Raw genomic sequence first — 17,986 nt, 5'->3', positions numbered from 1 at the left:
TTCAAACCAAAAATATTAAAATTTGACAAAAACTAGTTGAATTTTCAAGCCAAAAATTCGATTTTTTAGAAAAAATTGAATTTTTAACTTAAAAAGTTGCATTTTTAACCAGTCCAATTAAACGGAAAAAATAAATTTTTAGTAAAATAGTTGAATCATCAAGCAAATAGATAAATTTTCAATCCAGAAAGATGAATTATGAGCCAAATAGTTAAGTTGTCAGCTAACAGAAGATATGTTTTAGTTGATTTTTTTAGTATATTTTAAAGTGTCAAATTTTCAGGTTCAAAATTAATTCTCACACAAAAAAATTCTCAACCAGTTCAATTCAACTGAAAAAGACGAATTTTCAACTAAATGATTGAATCATAAAAAAAGATGTATTTTCAGCAAAATACGTGCCTTTTCTACTGAACAGTTGATGTATATCAACTTGAAGGATACATTTTAAGAAAAAAAATTATTTTCAACAAATCAAACAACCAATTTTCCACAAAAAATTTTATTTTCAATCAAAGAGGTTAATCTACAAAAATGAATATTTAACAAAGTAGTTCAACCTTTAAACAAATAGTTGAGTTGGCAACCAAATAGAATTGCATATTTAACCAAAAAGGATGAATTTTTAATCAAGAAGATTCAAAAATTTTATGAAAAATGCCGAAAATTATGAATGTTTTCCGAAAATGAGAAAGACCAATTAATATTCAAGGGCGGCATCATCATTAATCAATGGTGGCAGCACATATGTAGATAACTTAAATTTGTCCGAAAAGAGGATTATTACATAAAAAATTATTACAAAATCAAATACATTTTGTGTTAAATGGATTTGCTCAAATTCTCCTTTATTAATAGAGTAATTACACCAAATTTATTATATTTGAGTTGAAATTTCATCGTAAGATTTGAGAGTAGTAATCATTTTTTTCTTCCTTTCGGCATCCATATTTCTTAAAATTATTTTGGTTTATTGTCATAGTGCGATTCCGTCACACTAAATTTCGATTTTTAAAAATTAAGTTTAATTAATTTTTTCAAAAAAGAAAAATTTTTTGGTACAAAAGTTTATTTATCTTATTAAATATCCCCATACTTCAGGATCAATGTTTAATTTTTGTAAAAAATTGAAAATTCTATTTTTAATTTTCACAAAAGCTGATTTTATTTTTTTTACTCTAATTTGGCTAACTTTTTTAGCTCAAATCTTTTTTGACCACATTCAAAATCTCAATCATTCGAGAGTAACTGATACATATATTTCCTCGAAACTGGATAACATTTGCTAATAAAATTTGGGCGGGCTTAAATCAGCAGCACGTCGTCTCGGAAGTGGTTTTTGGCTTTATCTTTAAGTGGTAATCTCGATTTCACAGAATGTTTTTTTTTGCTCTCCTGAAAAATTATTATTTCGTTTCCTATCTGGTTATTTGCTGCTATAAAGATTATAAAAAAGTAGTAGCGTTATCGGGAAAATTACTTATATTTATGGTAGTCATTTTGAGACTAAAAGTGGAAATTTTCGTGTGATTCGTGTAAAAATATTAAGATATATTCCCGGTGAGAGTATAAGAAATTTTCTTGAAATTATAAGAAAATTTTCCCATTTTCATTTGGTTTTTTTTATTTCCTTAACCAGGTTCTATAAATATAATAATTTGCGAAATAAAGTAAGTAAATCTGACTCAGAGAAAAAACCATTAGTAATATTTGTAAACAAATTAAGAACATAAAAAAGATTTGCACAACTATGCAAGAATTCCTGCTAAAAGAATCTTAAAAAGTAATCAAAAAAAATTATTCAAAAATTAAATAAAAAATAATAATTTTTAACTTAAAAATGAAACCAGAATCTTCATTAGTGTATATGCAGAGGATGATTGCTCTTAACGTTCTATAAAAGATTTAATATAATAAATATGGCTAACAGAAGAACTATTGGCTTTCTTAAAACAATGTATAAAATACTACATGGAATATAGGCTGCCCATATATTTTAAATCAAATATTGTTTCAGATGCCTTAGTATGTTTTAAAATCTCATGATTTATTATACATAAAGGAGAAAACAAAAAAGGTATATAACTCTCCAGTATATAATGTGTGCGTTAAGATGAATAATCTATAACTATGCAAATTATACTTGCATTCGTTTGATATATTTACCAAGACGATGACTAAACTAATCATTATTGTAACAAAATTTGTGCTCGACAGGGAAAAAAATGATAACTAAAATAACATAAAAAGCGTGAGTCAAAGAGCAGGATGATAGGATTATAAATCAAAAGTAGGTATATTAAATAATTCCATTTAAGTTTGTTTGATTTTAGTAACTTGATTGATATAATGAAAAAAACCCTGTAATTCGTTGTAAAAACTGTTGGGTGTTAATGAACTTGAATTGATCGTTTCTGAATCATTTACGATTTTTACGGGAATAGTTCCCACTCATTCAGAATTTTTGCGGAAAATTAGGGGAAATTACCAATTTTTTCAAAACAAGTGTTTTCCATGACAAAATTTGGGTATACTCCATGTTGAAGGATAGGGAAACCCGAAATTTTTTAAGTCTTGCGTTCGCGTCTAATAACTGTCTTTGTTTTTTGGGTTTAAGGAAACAATTATTTTCGCATCATTCTTAAAGTGTTTTTTCTTATAATAACTGCTACTCACATTTATATTTTTAGGTCTCCCTCTCAATTAGTTATTTACCCTTAAATCTATATATAATAATATCCTAAGCGTTATTCGCAATGCTTCAAATTTAATAGTAATCAGACGATGAGTGATAACAGATCAATAGTTCGCACCAAATACTTCACAAAAATAGACTATTGTTTTCTTAAGGAAACCGATCTCGTGTTTCATTACTAATATTTTTTCAATCTATATGATGCATGTGAGCATAGTTTTATTTCCATAGGCTATCAGTCTTAAGAAAAAAGTGCAAACGAAGAAGTGATAATGTTAGATGAAAAATTATCTGCTTGAACTTCCAGTATTATTGATTAGTTTACTTTTTAATTTTATAAATAACTATAGAAAACAAACACACGTTCTAGGGACGCAATTATTATTTTGTTTCGCAGGCAATTTTTTAACCAAAATATGAAATGAATATTAATACATTTGTTTATTTCACAGTATCTATTGTCCAAAATGAAAGACAAGCAAGGCCAATATTTTTGATAATTTATATCTTAACTTCATAATTGATATAAAATATTTTTGTTCAATACATAGGCAATCCCAGCTAACTAGCATTTTTATTTAAAAATGCGTATTTCTGACTTATAATACAAATATAACCTAAATTAGGGAAAAAATATTTAACTCAAAAATAACAATTTTCGACGAATAACACTAACGTAATATATCAAACTGTGGTTCCAAATTATAAATATTTTTTTGAACATAATTTCTCTTGTTTTGTTTAAAATAAACGATTTTCGTTGAAAATTGTTCACATGACCTTAAATTTTCCAACATTTTCATTTTCATTAAAAGGTAATGCTTTTTTCACTAAAAATGCTCAAAATACAAGTGTCGGGTGTAAAACATGAATAAAACCGAAAATTGTTCAAAAGTTCTAAATTTTCTATGAATTATAATTTTGCTTGATTAAAAATACCAATTTCTGACGAAAAAAAAATCTAGATTTACGATGCCAAATTCTAAATTAACCTAAAATTCCTCAAATTATAGGAATCTTATGGGAAATCTGAACTAAGCATGTAAATTTTATTATTTTAAACAAAAATAATTGGGTTTCAATCTGATTATTTTTATTTAAAAATATCAATTTCAGGTGAAACGTACCAACATAACCTAAGTTTGTTCAAAAAATGTAAATATTCTTTGAAATCTAACAATTTGCTAAAAGAATACCAATATTTCCAGACAAAAAATAATATACCTTAATATGCGAAAAAATTGTTCAGAATTGTAAACTTTTTTTTCAAAACCTAATGATTTTTGTTAAAAATACCCGATTTTCTGTGATTAATAAACTGTGTTAATATAACCTGACAAAGTTAAAAAATTGCATGTCTTGTTCGAACTATAATGATTTTAATTTTGAAATATCCATTTTTGGCATAAAACATAAATGTTTCCTAAACTGTTAAGAAATTATGAACCTGTAAAACCCAATACTCTTTGTTTGAAAATACTTACTTCTGATAAGAAACGTTAACAAAATAGGAAAATGTAAACTGTGTAAAATTTTTCAATCCTTAAAATGTTTGAATTATTTTATTGAAATAATGGTGATGACTTTTGTTCAAAAAGCTCATTTAAAGTGGAAATAATTAACACAGTCTGAAATTTTTAGTGATGTTAAGTCTTTGAAAACTTATTATTGTACAATAAAATTTAGATTTAATTTAAATGAAGGATGATAAGCAACTTTAAGTCAAGAAAACATAATTAGGTTTTCATTGCAAATCATAAATTTTACTTTTTTCGCAATTACTTTTAGTTTTATTAGTTTTATTAGTTATAGAAACTTCCATTATATTTTTTCAGTTTGAGATTATTTAGGAGAATCACTCATTTCTAAGGAGCTGACAAATTCGAAAATTTATTTTGGAAATATGATTTTCTCACATATACATAATAAAAATGTATACAAATTTAGGAATTTAAAGCGTTTGGGAAACCTTTTTTATCTTATAAAATTCTTAAAAGGAAATAAAACATCCTTCGATCTCTAAAAATTACTATTTAAACTTCCTGACCTATGATAATACTTTTCTAAATGTAGGAAAAATAAATTTTTGATAACATCAGAAATAACTTTTCAGTTCTTTTATTTGAGGCTGACTTTTGTATATACATATTTTGGTTTCTGAAATTTTCAATTAATTCTTCCTTATAGTAAATTTTAAACAGGTTATGCAGTTAGATAAATTTTCGCAAAAAACATTCAAATAAGTTAAAACCCCGTTTTATCAAAAAGATTTTTTAAGAAACTTATTACATGATTTAGACTTTTCAATTGAATCAGGAGAGATAAAAAAGTTGTTTTTTTCCTTGAAATATCTACTTAAAACTAAAAAAAATCTCTTTGGCGGATTCGATTTTTTTTAAATTCAGTAAAATAAAATTATTAGAACATTATCTAAAATAATGTTTACTGAAAATATTGATAAAATATAAGTTTTTCTAAACTGTAAGCCTTATGGAACATTATATAGAAAACAAATTTACGTCAAGAATAAAATTATAGTACCTGTGACTTTAGGGGCGTCATGGATATTAGCCATTAGGGTCCTATTTGTTCACATATCTCATTTTCCCGAAGGATCTAATCCCAAAGGGACCGGTTTTTTCCGACTATATATTTCACTCATGTCATTTTTCAAAGAAGTTAATGGAGGTAAATCACAACTAAAAATGAGCCTGCAGTTTTCGGTTTAACGAACATAAGAATGATAAAGTGTAGGAAATAATATAATACTTAAGGAAATAAAATGAAGAACAATGATAAGAATTTAGAAATCATGAATTTTGTATTTATCCTTTTTTAGAAGAAATTCCTGATCATAAATTTCAATTTTATTTCTTTATTGATTTTTCGAATTCCACTACAAAACAATACTTCAATTAACGAAGTCCCTTTCTCTCCTTAATTACCCTCTTTACGTGGGTAATAATTTATGTGGCATTACATCTTAATATAGCTCCTTGAAACCCGGCCATTAATTTTTGTTATCCTAATTTTAGAAGCATTTCGGAAGGACTACGACCTAATTAAGATGGAATTACGATTCTCCGACAAATACTTTTCCTAAGGGCATAACATTCCTTTAACCCTATATTTCTTGATTTTAGAATTTCTTTTTTTATACACAAAAATTTTCTTAAAAATTGAGTTGCGGCGGATAATGAGTAATTCCACTCGAGAATTAATAATAATAATTGCAGTGTAGCGTTAGTTTTTTGAGACGGTCGCTCTGACATAAAATTAAGATAACTTGAGCAAGAACACAATTTGTATAGTAAGTTTCAGTATTCGTTATTTTCTTCACTTAATTTGTTTTTACAAATTAAGTGGTTAAAGATTAATTATTTGGTATTCATCTCTTTGGTTTCAAATTAAACTATTCTCTTGAAAATTATTTTTTTGTTCAATAATTATTATTTTAATTTAAAATTCATCTCTTCGGTTGAAAATTTAACTATTTTGATAACGTTTTTTTTCTTTGTTGAAAATTAATTTGTTTCACTGAAAATGTAACTATTCCGTTTTTGGCTGTATACTAATCTTTTTTAGTTGAAAATTAAATTATTTGGTTGCAAATTTATGTATTTTGTTTATTAATTTGTCAAACTGAAAATTTAACTATTTCCTTTTTTGTCCGTAAACTAATATTTCTAGTTTAAAATTCAACGGTTTGGTTAAGGATTCAACTATTTCTTAGAAAATTCGTATTTTTTGGTTGTAATTCACTGTTTTGGTTAAAGCTTTATGGTTTTAGTTGAAAACTCATCGCTATGGTTGAAAATTCTTTGTTTTTTTGTTTGAAAATTGTTTTCTTCAACTAAAAATTTAACTGCTCCATTTTCTATTGAAAATTTATCTTTCTTAGTTGGAAATTGAACTAACTGATTAACTGTCCCATTTTTGGTTAATAATTTATCTTTCTTAGTTGCAAATTGATGTATTTTGTTTGAAAATTTGTACATGTATTTTGTTGAATATTCTTTTTTTTTGTAGAAAACTAATCTTCTTGGTAGAAAATTAAGTTTTATTGGTTAAAAATTCAACTACTTAGTTGTAAATTAAACTACTTTTTTTTTTAAATTCATTTTTGGTTGTTGAAGATTTATCATCTTAGTTGAATATTTATCTCTTTGGTTGAGGATTTATTATATATTGTTGAAAATTCAGTTTCAGATCTATTTCAATTAGAAAAATTTAATATTTGGTTGAAAATGTATGTATTTTGTTAAAAATTGGTCTTCTTTGATGGAAAACTAATCTTCTTGGTTAAAAATTAAGCTTTTTATTTTAAATTCTACTGCTTCGCTGTAAGTTACTTCGCTGAAATACTTTCTTAAAAATTCAGTTTCTGTTGTAGAATATTCATTATTTTAATTGAACATTCTTCCCTTTGGTGGAAAATTGAACTATTTTATTGAAAATTTATTTTGTTGTTGTTGAAGATTTATCTTTTTAGTTGAAAATTTATTCCATTCGTTTAAAATTGAACTATTTTGATTAAAATTTGCTTTATTTTTGTTGAAAATGATCATTTTAGTCGAAATTTTATCTCTTTGATCGAATATTAACCTACTTTGATGAAATCTCTTTTTTTTTAAATTAATTTGTTTCATTAAAAATGTAACTATTCCATTTTTAGTTGCAATTGACCTTTCTGAGTTGAAAATTCAACTATTTGGATAAAAATGTATGTATTTTGTTAAAAATTCATCTTTTGTGGTAGAAAATTAAGCCTTATTGGTTGAAAATTCAACTACTCAGTTGTGAGCTGAATTAATTCCTTAACAATTCATTTTTTGTTGTTAAAGATTCATAATTTCAGTTGAATATTTATCTTATGGGTTGAAATACTAACTACTTACTACAAACTACACTGGTGAAATTTGTTTGAAAATTTATTTGTTTGACTGTAAAGGTAATCATTCTATTTTAGTTGTGAGTTAATCTTTCTGAGTTGAAAATTCAACTATTTAGATAAAAATTAATGTATTTTGTTTAAAAATTCATGTTTTTTGTCAAAATTCGTCTTATTTGGTTAAGAGTTAATTTTCTTGGTTGAAAATTAAGTCTTACTGGTTGGCAATTTATATTCTTTGTTTTAAGTTGAACTACTTTAAAAAATAATAATTTATTGTTGTTGAAGATTTATTATTTTAGTTGAATATTCATTTTTCAGGTTAACAAATAGTTCTTTAGTTCTTGCAGATTAATTATTTTAGTTGAAACTCATTTCCTTGTTTAGAAATTTCACTATTTTGATGAAAATTCCTATTTTTTAATTAATTTGTTTAACTGAAATTTTAAATATTCCATTTTTGGTCCTAAATTGATCTTTTTCAGTTTAAAATTCAACAATTATGTTGTAAATTCATGTATTTTGTTTAATATTTGTCTTATTTATTTTGGAAATTAATCTTTTTACTCAAAAACTGAACTATTTTTTTTTAAATTCGTTTTTGTCTGTGTCGAAAATTATTTTTTTAAATTAAAATTTAACTTTTCCATTTTTGGTTGAGAATTTATATTATTTTTTGAAAAGTAAATTATTTGTTTAAAAAAATTATATATCCTGTTAAAATGTGTTGTTATCTTTCAATATTTACTGATGTTTTAAATAAAACCTTAACGATTCCATTTCTGATTGCAAATTTATGCATTTTAATTGAAAATTTAACTGTTTAGTAGAATTTTTAATTTTTAAGTATTTTTTTTTGAAAATTCGTCTTTTCGGGTAAAAAATTAATCTTTTCGATTCAAAATTAAATTGTTGAAAATCCAATTATGTAAAATTTATTTTAGAAAACTCAATAATAGTATTTTTAGTCAGAGTAAGCATTTCATATTAAAATTTAATTAATTTTTAACTTAAGAGTAGAAGAAACCGTCTTAAGTCAGGCCAAATAGTGCTCTGAAAACATTTAATTTTCCAAATACGCCCTTAAAGCATCTCTGGAACATTGCATGTTTAAGGAACGTTCTTTGGACTGACTTAAGACTTTTTTGAGCCGTTCTAATGAGGTTCTTTCAACGTTTGTTTCCACTGGGATAATATTGTTGGTTATATCAAACATCTCTCTTTCCTTAAATTATAAATCTTTTTAATTATAAGCCTGCTTCACTATTAAGAATTTTGTAATTAATTTTTTTTTATAGTTCACACTGTTTTTTTGTTAATATTTATGGAATGTCTGTATATTGTCTGTGAAGTATATTCCCTGAAATTTTTTGCATATGCAAAACGGATGCAATTAAAAGCATCAGAGACTTACGCTGAATGCGAATTTGTCTCGCATTCTTTATCCGTGATGATCACCAGCTCTTGACTGTTGCGAAGAGTAAAAAGTCTGAAAAGTAACTTTTCTCTCAAAGCTTAGAGACCATAAAGCCCAGACATTTTTAACATCCATTGAACACTACCACCTAAAATCCCTCAAAAATTTCCCTGAAAAAGTGATTCTCAAACTTTTTCAAAAACACTTTGTTTTTATTGTTTATACACAATTAATTATAAATATTCACATTCACTTTATTTATTTATAGACACAAGACTTTTAATTTTATTCACTTTTTATTTAAACTGAAATCACTTTTAAAAATTTCACTGAAATCTCTTTAGAAAAATTTATAATTTTTGAATATAAAAATTCTCTCTTTTTGAGAAGATTTCATGGAATGAAGATATAAAAAAATGACAACAATTTCAGATCCGTTCACGGCCGCGTGAAACACGCGACTGAGGAGGATAACTGAGAGCGACTAGACTATAGATATACATATGGCTATATATATAGATATAGCTATATATGTATTTTTTCTCTCTTTTTTTCTCACTCGATTTTTTCACCCCATTTCTACCCCAGAAAATTAACCCCATGTTTAATTTTTCTCACTAAACTTGCTAGCTGTTGCATTCAGAAAAATAAAGATGAAGAATAAGGGAATAAATATTTTCATTCATGACTTTTTCATTCACCCCAAGGCATAGAGGGGCAAAGCAGGTTTTTGTTTAAAAATCAATTGTTAGCCTATAATCTACACTCTACACAATGGTGGCACTAAAATTAGGCCCTCAATTTTTTGTGATCACCCCCCCCCCCCTATTTTTCGTTAAGTGGAAAAAGAAAATCTGTTTTTTTTTAACGTTAACCCGTACAATCGGACTTTTGAAATTAAGCACTTGTTATCAACTTTTTGTGTATTAAAGTATATTCATCTCTTAAGAAATGTTCAAGGAATAATTTGCACCCAATAACTTTTAATTTTGAACCCGTAGTTCTCTTTTATTGTGCCCGGAAAATGCCCCAAAAAATGTAAAATAGTAGTTTAAACCTCAAATTCATACCGAAGACGGTATTTTTCTAATTTGTTCTGCATAAATAATTTTTAATTGATAATTGAAGATTTTCCAAGTATTTTTTAAATAATTTCGAATTGTTTCAAAAATTATTTCTTATGTAAATCTTTAAAAGTTATTATCTTTCGGGATAAATTATATAAAGTTGATGAATCTGAAGGGTAGTATTTCCTTTTTAACATATTTGGCAATTATTTAAACAATTTTTTCTCTTAAAATAATTAAAACTTAAATTTTCTGGAGCCCTAGATAATGATTGTTTGAAGTAATATATTTTTTGAGGATATTCGGTAATTATTTAAACAATTTTCTACCTTGTCAATCGTGAAATGATATTCTTTTTTGAAATATAATGACACAGTTAAAAAATTTCCTGCGTAAGGTTTCCGTTGAAAATTATTTACAATTATTAAAACAAGAATCACTTAGGTGGCGTACTTAAATTACGTAAACGAATAATAAAAATTCCCTGGTTTTTCCTGCACTGATTTTACATTTTACTTTATCATAAATATTCAAATACCAGCACTTTTATCTTTAACAATTTTAACATAGAATCTTATTTAAACAGAATAAAAAATTAGGAAAAGAAAAAAAATTTGAAATTTGTTAATTTATTATCATAAAAAAAGTGTTTTCTACGATCAAAGATGATTTTTTAACAAAATACTTAAATTTTCAAGAAAAGAATTAAATTTTTAACATAAAAGAATTTTCATAACAAAAATGAGAATTTTCAAGAAATAAAGATTTTTCGCTCAAGAAAGAAATGAAAGTGTATCTAAATTGTTAAACCTTCAAGCCACAAGATGAATTTCCTCTAGAAAAATGGAATTTTAAAACAAAAATATCACTTTACAGCAAAAAATTAATTTTCCAGAAAACTAATTCATTCTTACCCAAAAAAATTAAATTTCATACTAAGAAAATTATTTTTCCTAAAAAGGGAGAATTTTCAACTACAAAAGATCAATCTTCAAACATCGAAAAGTTACATTTTTAATAATCAAGCAGAGAAAACTAATGTTTAACTTAAAAAGAGCATTTTATTTAAAAAATGGAATTTCTACTAAATCAGATGAAATTTCAAATAAAAAATGTGAATTTAAAAAAAAGAGTTGAATTTTCTGTTAAAAACTATTTCAATTGACTTTTCACGTCCAAAATATGAATGTGTAAAGAGATGAATTTAAAAAAGCAGTTAAATTTTCATCCGAAGAAGATTCCAGTTCACTTTAAAGCAGCAACATAAGAATTGTAAACAATAGGTTTATTTTTCTGCTAGATAGTATAATTTTCAACCAAAAAGTATGACTTTCTAACAAGATTGTCCAATATTTAAATAAATAGTTACATTTTTGTCCAAGACAAATTGAAAATTCTACTAAAACATGTAAATTTTTAAATCATAAATACAAATTTCCAAAAAAGAGTTGAATTTTCATCCAAAAAGATTTATATTGAAACGTAGAAAAATAATTTAATTATGTAGAAAATATTTATGCATAAAATATTCATGTAGAAAATATTCACGTATAAAATATTCATGTAGAAAATATTCATGTAGGAAATATTCATATAGAAAGTATTTATGTAAAAAAAATATTTATGTAGACAATATTCATGTAGAAAGTATTTATGTAACAAAAATATTCATGTTGAAAAAATAACAATTTCGAAAATAAAAATGTAGAAGACATTTGTTTAAAAAAATAATAATGCAGAAAATATTCATTAAGAAAATATCCCAGTAGAAAGTATTATACTGTATTATATTATGCTAAATATTCATGTACAAAATACTCGTGTAGAAATTAAAAAAAAAAAATAGCAAATTTAGAAAACATTTGTTCCTATTCGACATGGTTTCTTTAAATTGACCTTCAAACACATAAATACTAATTTTGAACAAAAAGTAAATTTTCTAGGAAAGAGTTGAATTTTCAACGCAACATTTGCTTTTTTTCAAGAAAGATGCAACATTTCTATTAAAAAAGATGACCTCTAAAATCAAAAAGACAAATTTTCAGAAATTTTAATGTTCTATGAAAAGAGTTGAATTTTACACTCAAAAAGACAAATTAAAAAAAAATAGTTGAATTTTCAACCAATTTTTTCAAACGGAATCTATCATTATTTTAAACATGATATTTCGACAAAAACAAATTTTCTTAATTTTTTTGTCTAAGGGTTTTCACCTCCATGACCTTTATAAAAAAATGGAAACTTTTTTATTACTTGCGGATTTTTTGTAAATAGATTTTTTTTGTTTTGTGTGACAATACCTCATGTTTTAGAAACCGTAAAAAATAGAAAAAATGTCTGTTTAAGATTCAAAAATGTGTACGTGTTTAATTAGTTTATTAAAATAGGATGAAAAATGAAAAACTTTTTCTCCACAACTTTAGGTACAAGTTAACGAAATTGCATTATTTGTTATTTTAAAAAATATATCTCGGCGAAAATATTGTGTTCTCACTTTTTTTCGACTGAGTTTATTCACCTTCATATACTTTACCCAAAAATATGGTTACAAGTTTTTTTCCGTGCACAAGAAATTAAAAAAATAAATATTTAATACATTTCTATCGACTTTCACAATGCTGAGAAATTTTGTGAATTTTTTTATTGTTGAATTTGTTCGTATTGCCACAAGAAAACTTTTCAGTGCTACATGTTAGGAATCTAAAATGATACTAATCATAAATAATTTTTTTATTATTATTTAAGATCGAAATGAAATTTCAGCTCATTAGAGACAAATACATTTCTTTTTCTAATTGCAAAATGTAATAATCTTAATATATTGGTTCGGAATCAACTAAACAACAAATTCATCTTATACATTTTTTTTAAGTTGCGTAAAACAAGCACAAAAAGCTAAATGCTTGCATATATTGACTGTTACTATAGCAAACAAACACGCGCACTAGTCGGTTGGATATTATTTGTTTTGTCTGACGCGATTTTTAAATTGAAATATGAAACTTACATTAATACAAAATTGTTGTATTTCATAGTATATATTAGAAAAAAATGAATAATAAATGATTAATACTTTTTTCTTAATTGTGCTTTAATAATTATGTGCTTAATAATTAATTTTGCACAATAATTGTACACAGTTTAGTGAAGCTTAAAAATGTTAGAAGATCTTTAGTAATTTTTTTTTAATGTACGCAAAATTTATTTTAAGAAACGTGCCAAAACCAAATATTTAAAAATGAAAAATTACTAAGCTAAAAAAAGATAAGAAGAGTAGATTTTACTATTTCAGAGTTGAGGATTTTTTTAAACAGTTCAAAGTCTGTCACACATGTTTTTTTATCTAGTGACGCTTAACTGCTATTTTAGAACAGAACTCGGAAATAGTTAATCAAAATATTCATAATGCTCGCTAAAATTGTAAATTTTATGCATACCAAGATTTGTGTATAGTTAAATATCGATTTATCACCGTTTATCCCAAATAGCATATAAATAATTATCACTATTTTGTATAATATTTTTTAAACAGAAGATATCCGGTACTACTTCATATTAATTTATCGTACTATTAAATGAGAGGATTGTTAAAAATGCTGAAGACAAAATGAAATAAATCGTAAGAATAATAATTTTTCCTATACATGTATTCAAATATTTTAGAAATATTTTTACATTTTCTCGTTTTAGCAACGTTCGCCTCGAAAATACTTTTGTTAACTTCCTACATTCATATTTGTATACTCTCTTAAGTAACCCTGAATAAAAATAAAAGTATTTTAGGCGGCTTGGAAATATTTTTGTTTTTGAAAATCTCAAAATATAGAATGATCAACTTTTCGGCAATCGCCCATATAAACGATCAAATATTTTATTTCAAAAATACAAATTTCTTACGTAATACGTATTTCTTACGTATTCTTTGAAGGCAAATAATATTTTTTCAAAGTAACCGATTTATGCAGAATAAGGCACCTTATTATCGCTCAAATATCGTCAAAAATCTTTAAATATCCAGTGCTTTTTTTATTAGAAAATGGAGAATTCAATAATTCTAAATGATAATCTTAATAAAAATAATAATCTTGAAAATCCAATGATATTTTATATTAAAAATACAAATTTTCGACAAACAAAAGCTAACATCATTTTTTAAGAAAGGCTTCAAAATTGTAAATCCTCTTAAAAATTTAATGATTTTTTTAAAACATTATATTTTTTGAGAAAAATTGTAACACAACCCTAAATTTTTACAAAATTGTAAATCTACTTTAAAATCAATATGGTTATTTCCGGTGAAAACCGCTAAATTTTGATTTGACAAAAGATTCTAAATATTGTATAAATTATTATAATGATTTTTTGTTTGAAAAGACCAATTTTCAATGCAAAATACCAACGTATTCTGAAATTGTTAAATAATTATGAATCTCCTTTTAATTTTAATAATTTTTGTTTAAAAATGCCTAATTAAGGTGAAGCACACCAACATAAAATTAAGAAATTAAAAATTGTAAATATTCTTTGAAACCTACAATAATTTTTCATAACAAAAAACCAATAAAATTTTCGACAAAAACACGAAAATAACGTAAAATTACAGAAAATTGCTCATAATTGTAAATATTTTTTGAGGTTTCATTGTTCCCAAATTGTTAACTAGAATTTTTATTGTAAATATTTCAGGTGGAAACGGCTAGCGTAACCTATAACTGTTAAAAAATTGTATTTTTTTAAATCTAATGATTTGAAAAAATAAATATACATGTAAATTACAATTATTTTATTTTAATTACAAATTTTTTTAATTACAAATTATAAATATATATTTGATGATAAACCCTATCATAATCTAAAATTTTTGAACATTCGAAATTTTGTTCATCATAATTTAAAAGAAATTTGTTCAGTATTTTAAATCTTGTCCGAAATCGAATGAATTTTGTTTCAAAAAGTAAGTTTTATAAATAAAATACCTGTTTCTGGTGGAAAACGCTAACATAACTTAAAATTGTTGAAAATCGAAAATATTGATAAAGATTTTTTAAGTTTTAATTTGCCTATGAGAAAAACTAAATTTTAACCAAAATTTTGTTAAATTTTTTCCATACGAAATTTAACAAATTTAAATTAGATTTAAATCAAATTCGAAATCCTTTTTAACGTCCAATATATTTCAAAAATATTCTTTTATCGCAAAGGGAATTTCTTTTTTAAATAATTTTGAATGCCATAAAGTTCTTTTCTATAAAAATTTTGGTCATCTAGTTCTGTACTGCCGCCCTTCAAGTATTCTGCAAAACTTCATGATATTATATTAAAATGACAACAGCAAAAAATTATTTCCAGCGAAAAGTTCTAACATAAAACGTTTATAATATTTTCGATCATTTATTAGATGATTTGAAAAATTTAATTTAACTGGTTAAATCTTTTCTAAAATCTATACGGAATTTCGGTGAAAAGGATGAACATAACATAAAATTATTCAAAAATATTTCGAAATTTTTTAAATTCCAATAATTTGTTACTGAAGGTACCAATATCTGGTGTAAAACGCCAACGAACCCAAATCTAAATCTAAACCGATTTCCGCTGAAAACCTCAAGCCGATTTCTGACAAAAAACACCAACATGTGAGAAAAAGTGTTCAAATATTTTAAATTTTGTTCAAATAATAATGATTTTTGTTTGAAAATACCAATTTTCGACGTAAAACTAACGCAGCCTAAAATTTTTCTGTAACGCGGAAGCTTCCTTGAAATCAATTAATTTTTTATTGAAATTTCAATTTCTGGCGAAACATATGAAGCTTGTAACGATAATTGTTTAAAAATACCAGTAATTCCCGATGAAACACAATATCATAGCAAAAGAGAAAATTGTTTAGAATTGTAAAAATTTTCTTCGAAATCTAATAATTTTTGTTTAAAAAACCGGTTTGATCTCAAAAACATTAATATAACCTGAAACTGTTTAAAAATGGTCAATCTGATTGATTTAAAATATAATGATTTTTATTTTAAAATGCAAATTTTTTGTGTAAAAGTTAACCTATACTAAAATTGTTAAAAAATTATCACCCTGTAAAACCTAAACATTTCTTATTAAAAATTCTCATTTCCAGTGCAAAAAACTAACATAACCTAAAATTGTTAAAAATGCGATTCTTGATGTTGATTTTGGTTCAAGAATGCAAATTTTCGGTGGAAATAATTAAAACAACCGAAAATTTCTAGAAACATGACTTCTTTGAATCTTTATTTTTTATTTCCAGCGAAAATCATTTGCATTCATTTATAATGTTTTCAATAATTTCTTAGATTGTAATTAAAAAATTTAATTTAACAGCCCCAAAGTATTAGATTATTATTTCTTAATTCGTATTCTGTTTTCTATGATTTTTCTTACTAAAAGGGATTATTTATGCATTGAATTTAAAATAAGAAATAATAAGAAATAATAAGAAACAAATATGATTCTAGAATAATTTTATTTATTATTTCTATTAATATTTGAGTTTGTAATCTGAAATTGTCAAAAACATTCTCTGCAATCTCGAGGACCTCCTATGGTTCTTTTCAATATAAGTCACGTGACCCTTTCGAAAAGAGAAGCATTGAATTTATGCTGAGCAAACGGAAGCCATGAATCTTTATTAAATCTATCAAAATTCCCATTGGTCGCGTGGCAAGTACAAAGAACTATGCAGAGAGGTATTTCGTTTCATTGCGCTTTATTTCCCCCTTGGGCTTTAAAACAAATATAAAAAATACGTGTTCAAAATTCCCGCCAAGCACAAGAGTATTGATATTTTATTTTTTAATGTTAAAGGTAATAAAAGTTTGAAAAATCAGAAAATAAAGCCAAGGGATGATGCATAAATTACTTAGTCTTTTGAGTGGTCAATGATTTCTTTATGCTGTCTTGCATGGATTGGGGGATGGGGGGGGGGGGCGGGTCAGTGAGTTTTAACAAATGTCGAATGGAAGGTTTGACGCTGAGGATGATTGTGTGCATTCGATGTGTATGATCGAATGTCTGTCTTCAAACTCGACTGTCAAAAAACCGGCTGAACTCAGGAGAAGGTTTTCTGCAGTTTTCCTGTCCCCTGGCCAATTTCCGGGGCAACCGCGAGTACTTCTAATAAAGACGGATGCAGCCACAGATTATAGATAAATATGCATAGTAATATTAGTATTAATATTAAATCTAACAGTGATAGATTCACAAAATAATAATAAATAAACAAAAATGGGGTCATTTATACATTAAGTACGGCGTTTTTCTTAAATGGTTGCTTTTTCTAAAAAAAAATTATTGTTTTATTGCAGGATTTACATTCCTTTCCTATTCTTCTCATTTTTCCACTTAAATTTGAACTGAGTTAATATTACCCAATAAGAGAATGCAAATATTTTCGGTTAAAAATTAATTCTTTTTTGTCAAAAAGTCATCCTTATCTGTTAAAAAGTCTACTGTTTTGTTTGTGAAAATTCCTTTTTTTTTGGTTTGAAAATACACCTACTTTGTTGAAGATATGTCTTTTTGGTTTGAAAATTCATCTTTTTCGGTAAAAATTTAATATTTTTTTATGAAAAATTTAATTGCCTGGTTAAAAATGAATTCTCTTTTTCGGTTTACAATTACCGTTTTTGTTGAACATCTAACGATTTGGTTGAAAATTTATGCCATTTCTTGAAAATTCGGCCTTTTGTCGAGAATTCGTCTTTTTTAGTAGAAATTTCTTCTTTTTTTTTTAAATGGATTGTTCGGTTGAAAATTCAGTTGTTTTGTAGAAAGCACGTATTTGTGGCTTGAAAATTTAACAGTTTGGGTGACATTTTAAAATGCCACTCGACTTTAAAATTCGTCTTTTTGATCTGAAAATTAATTTACTTTTTGTAGAAATTTAA

The 17,986-nt window shown here is 25.2% G+C and overlaps 1 protein-coding gene across 2 annotated transcripts in view; it reads right to left on the bottom strand.

The window, feature by feature from the left end:
• The window catches only part of LOC117168159 (solute carrier organic anion transporter family member 4A1), a 55,615-nt gene that overhangs the window by 29,720 nt on the left and 7,909 nt on the right, over window positions 1–17,986 (bottom strand). The window contains exon 1 of one of the 2 annotated variants that reach the window (XM_033353588.1): window positions 9,001–9,228. The exons of the other annotated variant lie outside the window; for it this stretch is intronic. Within the exon in view, the coding sequence (XP_033209479.1) occupies window positions 9,001–9,024 (24 nt within the window). The 5' untranslated portion in view covers window positions 9,025–9,228. Of the gene's footprint in view, window positions 1–9,000; window positions 9,229–17,986 lie in introns of those variants that run through there. 2 annotated transcript variants of the gene reach the window in all.

The sequence above is a fragment of the Belonocnema kinseyi genome, chromosome 2, assembly GCF_010883055.1.
Source record: "Belonocnema kinseyi isolate 2016_QV_RU_SX_M_011 chromosome 2, B_treatae_v1, whole genome shotgun sequence".
Classification (NCBI taxonomy): domain Eukaryota; kingdom Metazoa; phylum Arthropoda; class Insecta; order Hymenoptera; family Cynipidae; genus Belonocnema; species Belonocnema kinseyi.
Note: the sequence above shows the minus strand (reverse complement) of the source record. Positions and strands in the feature narration are given on the sequence as shown.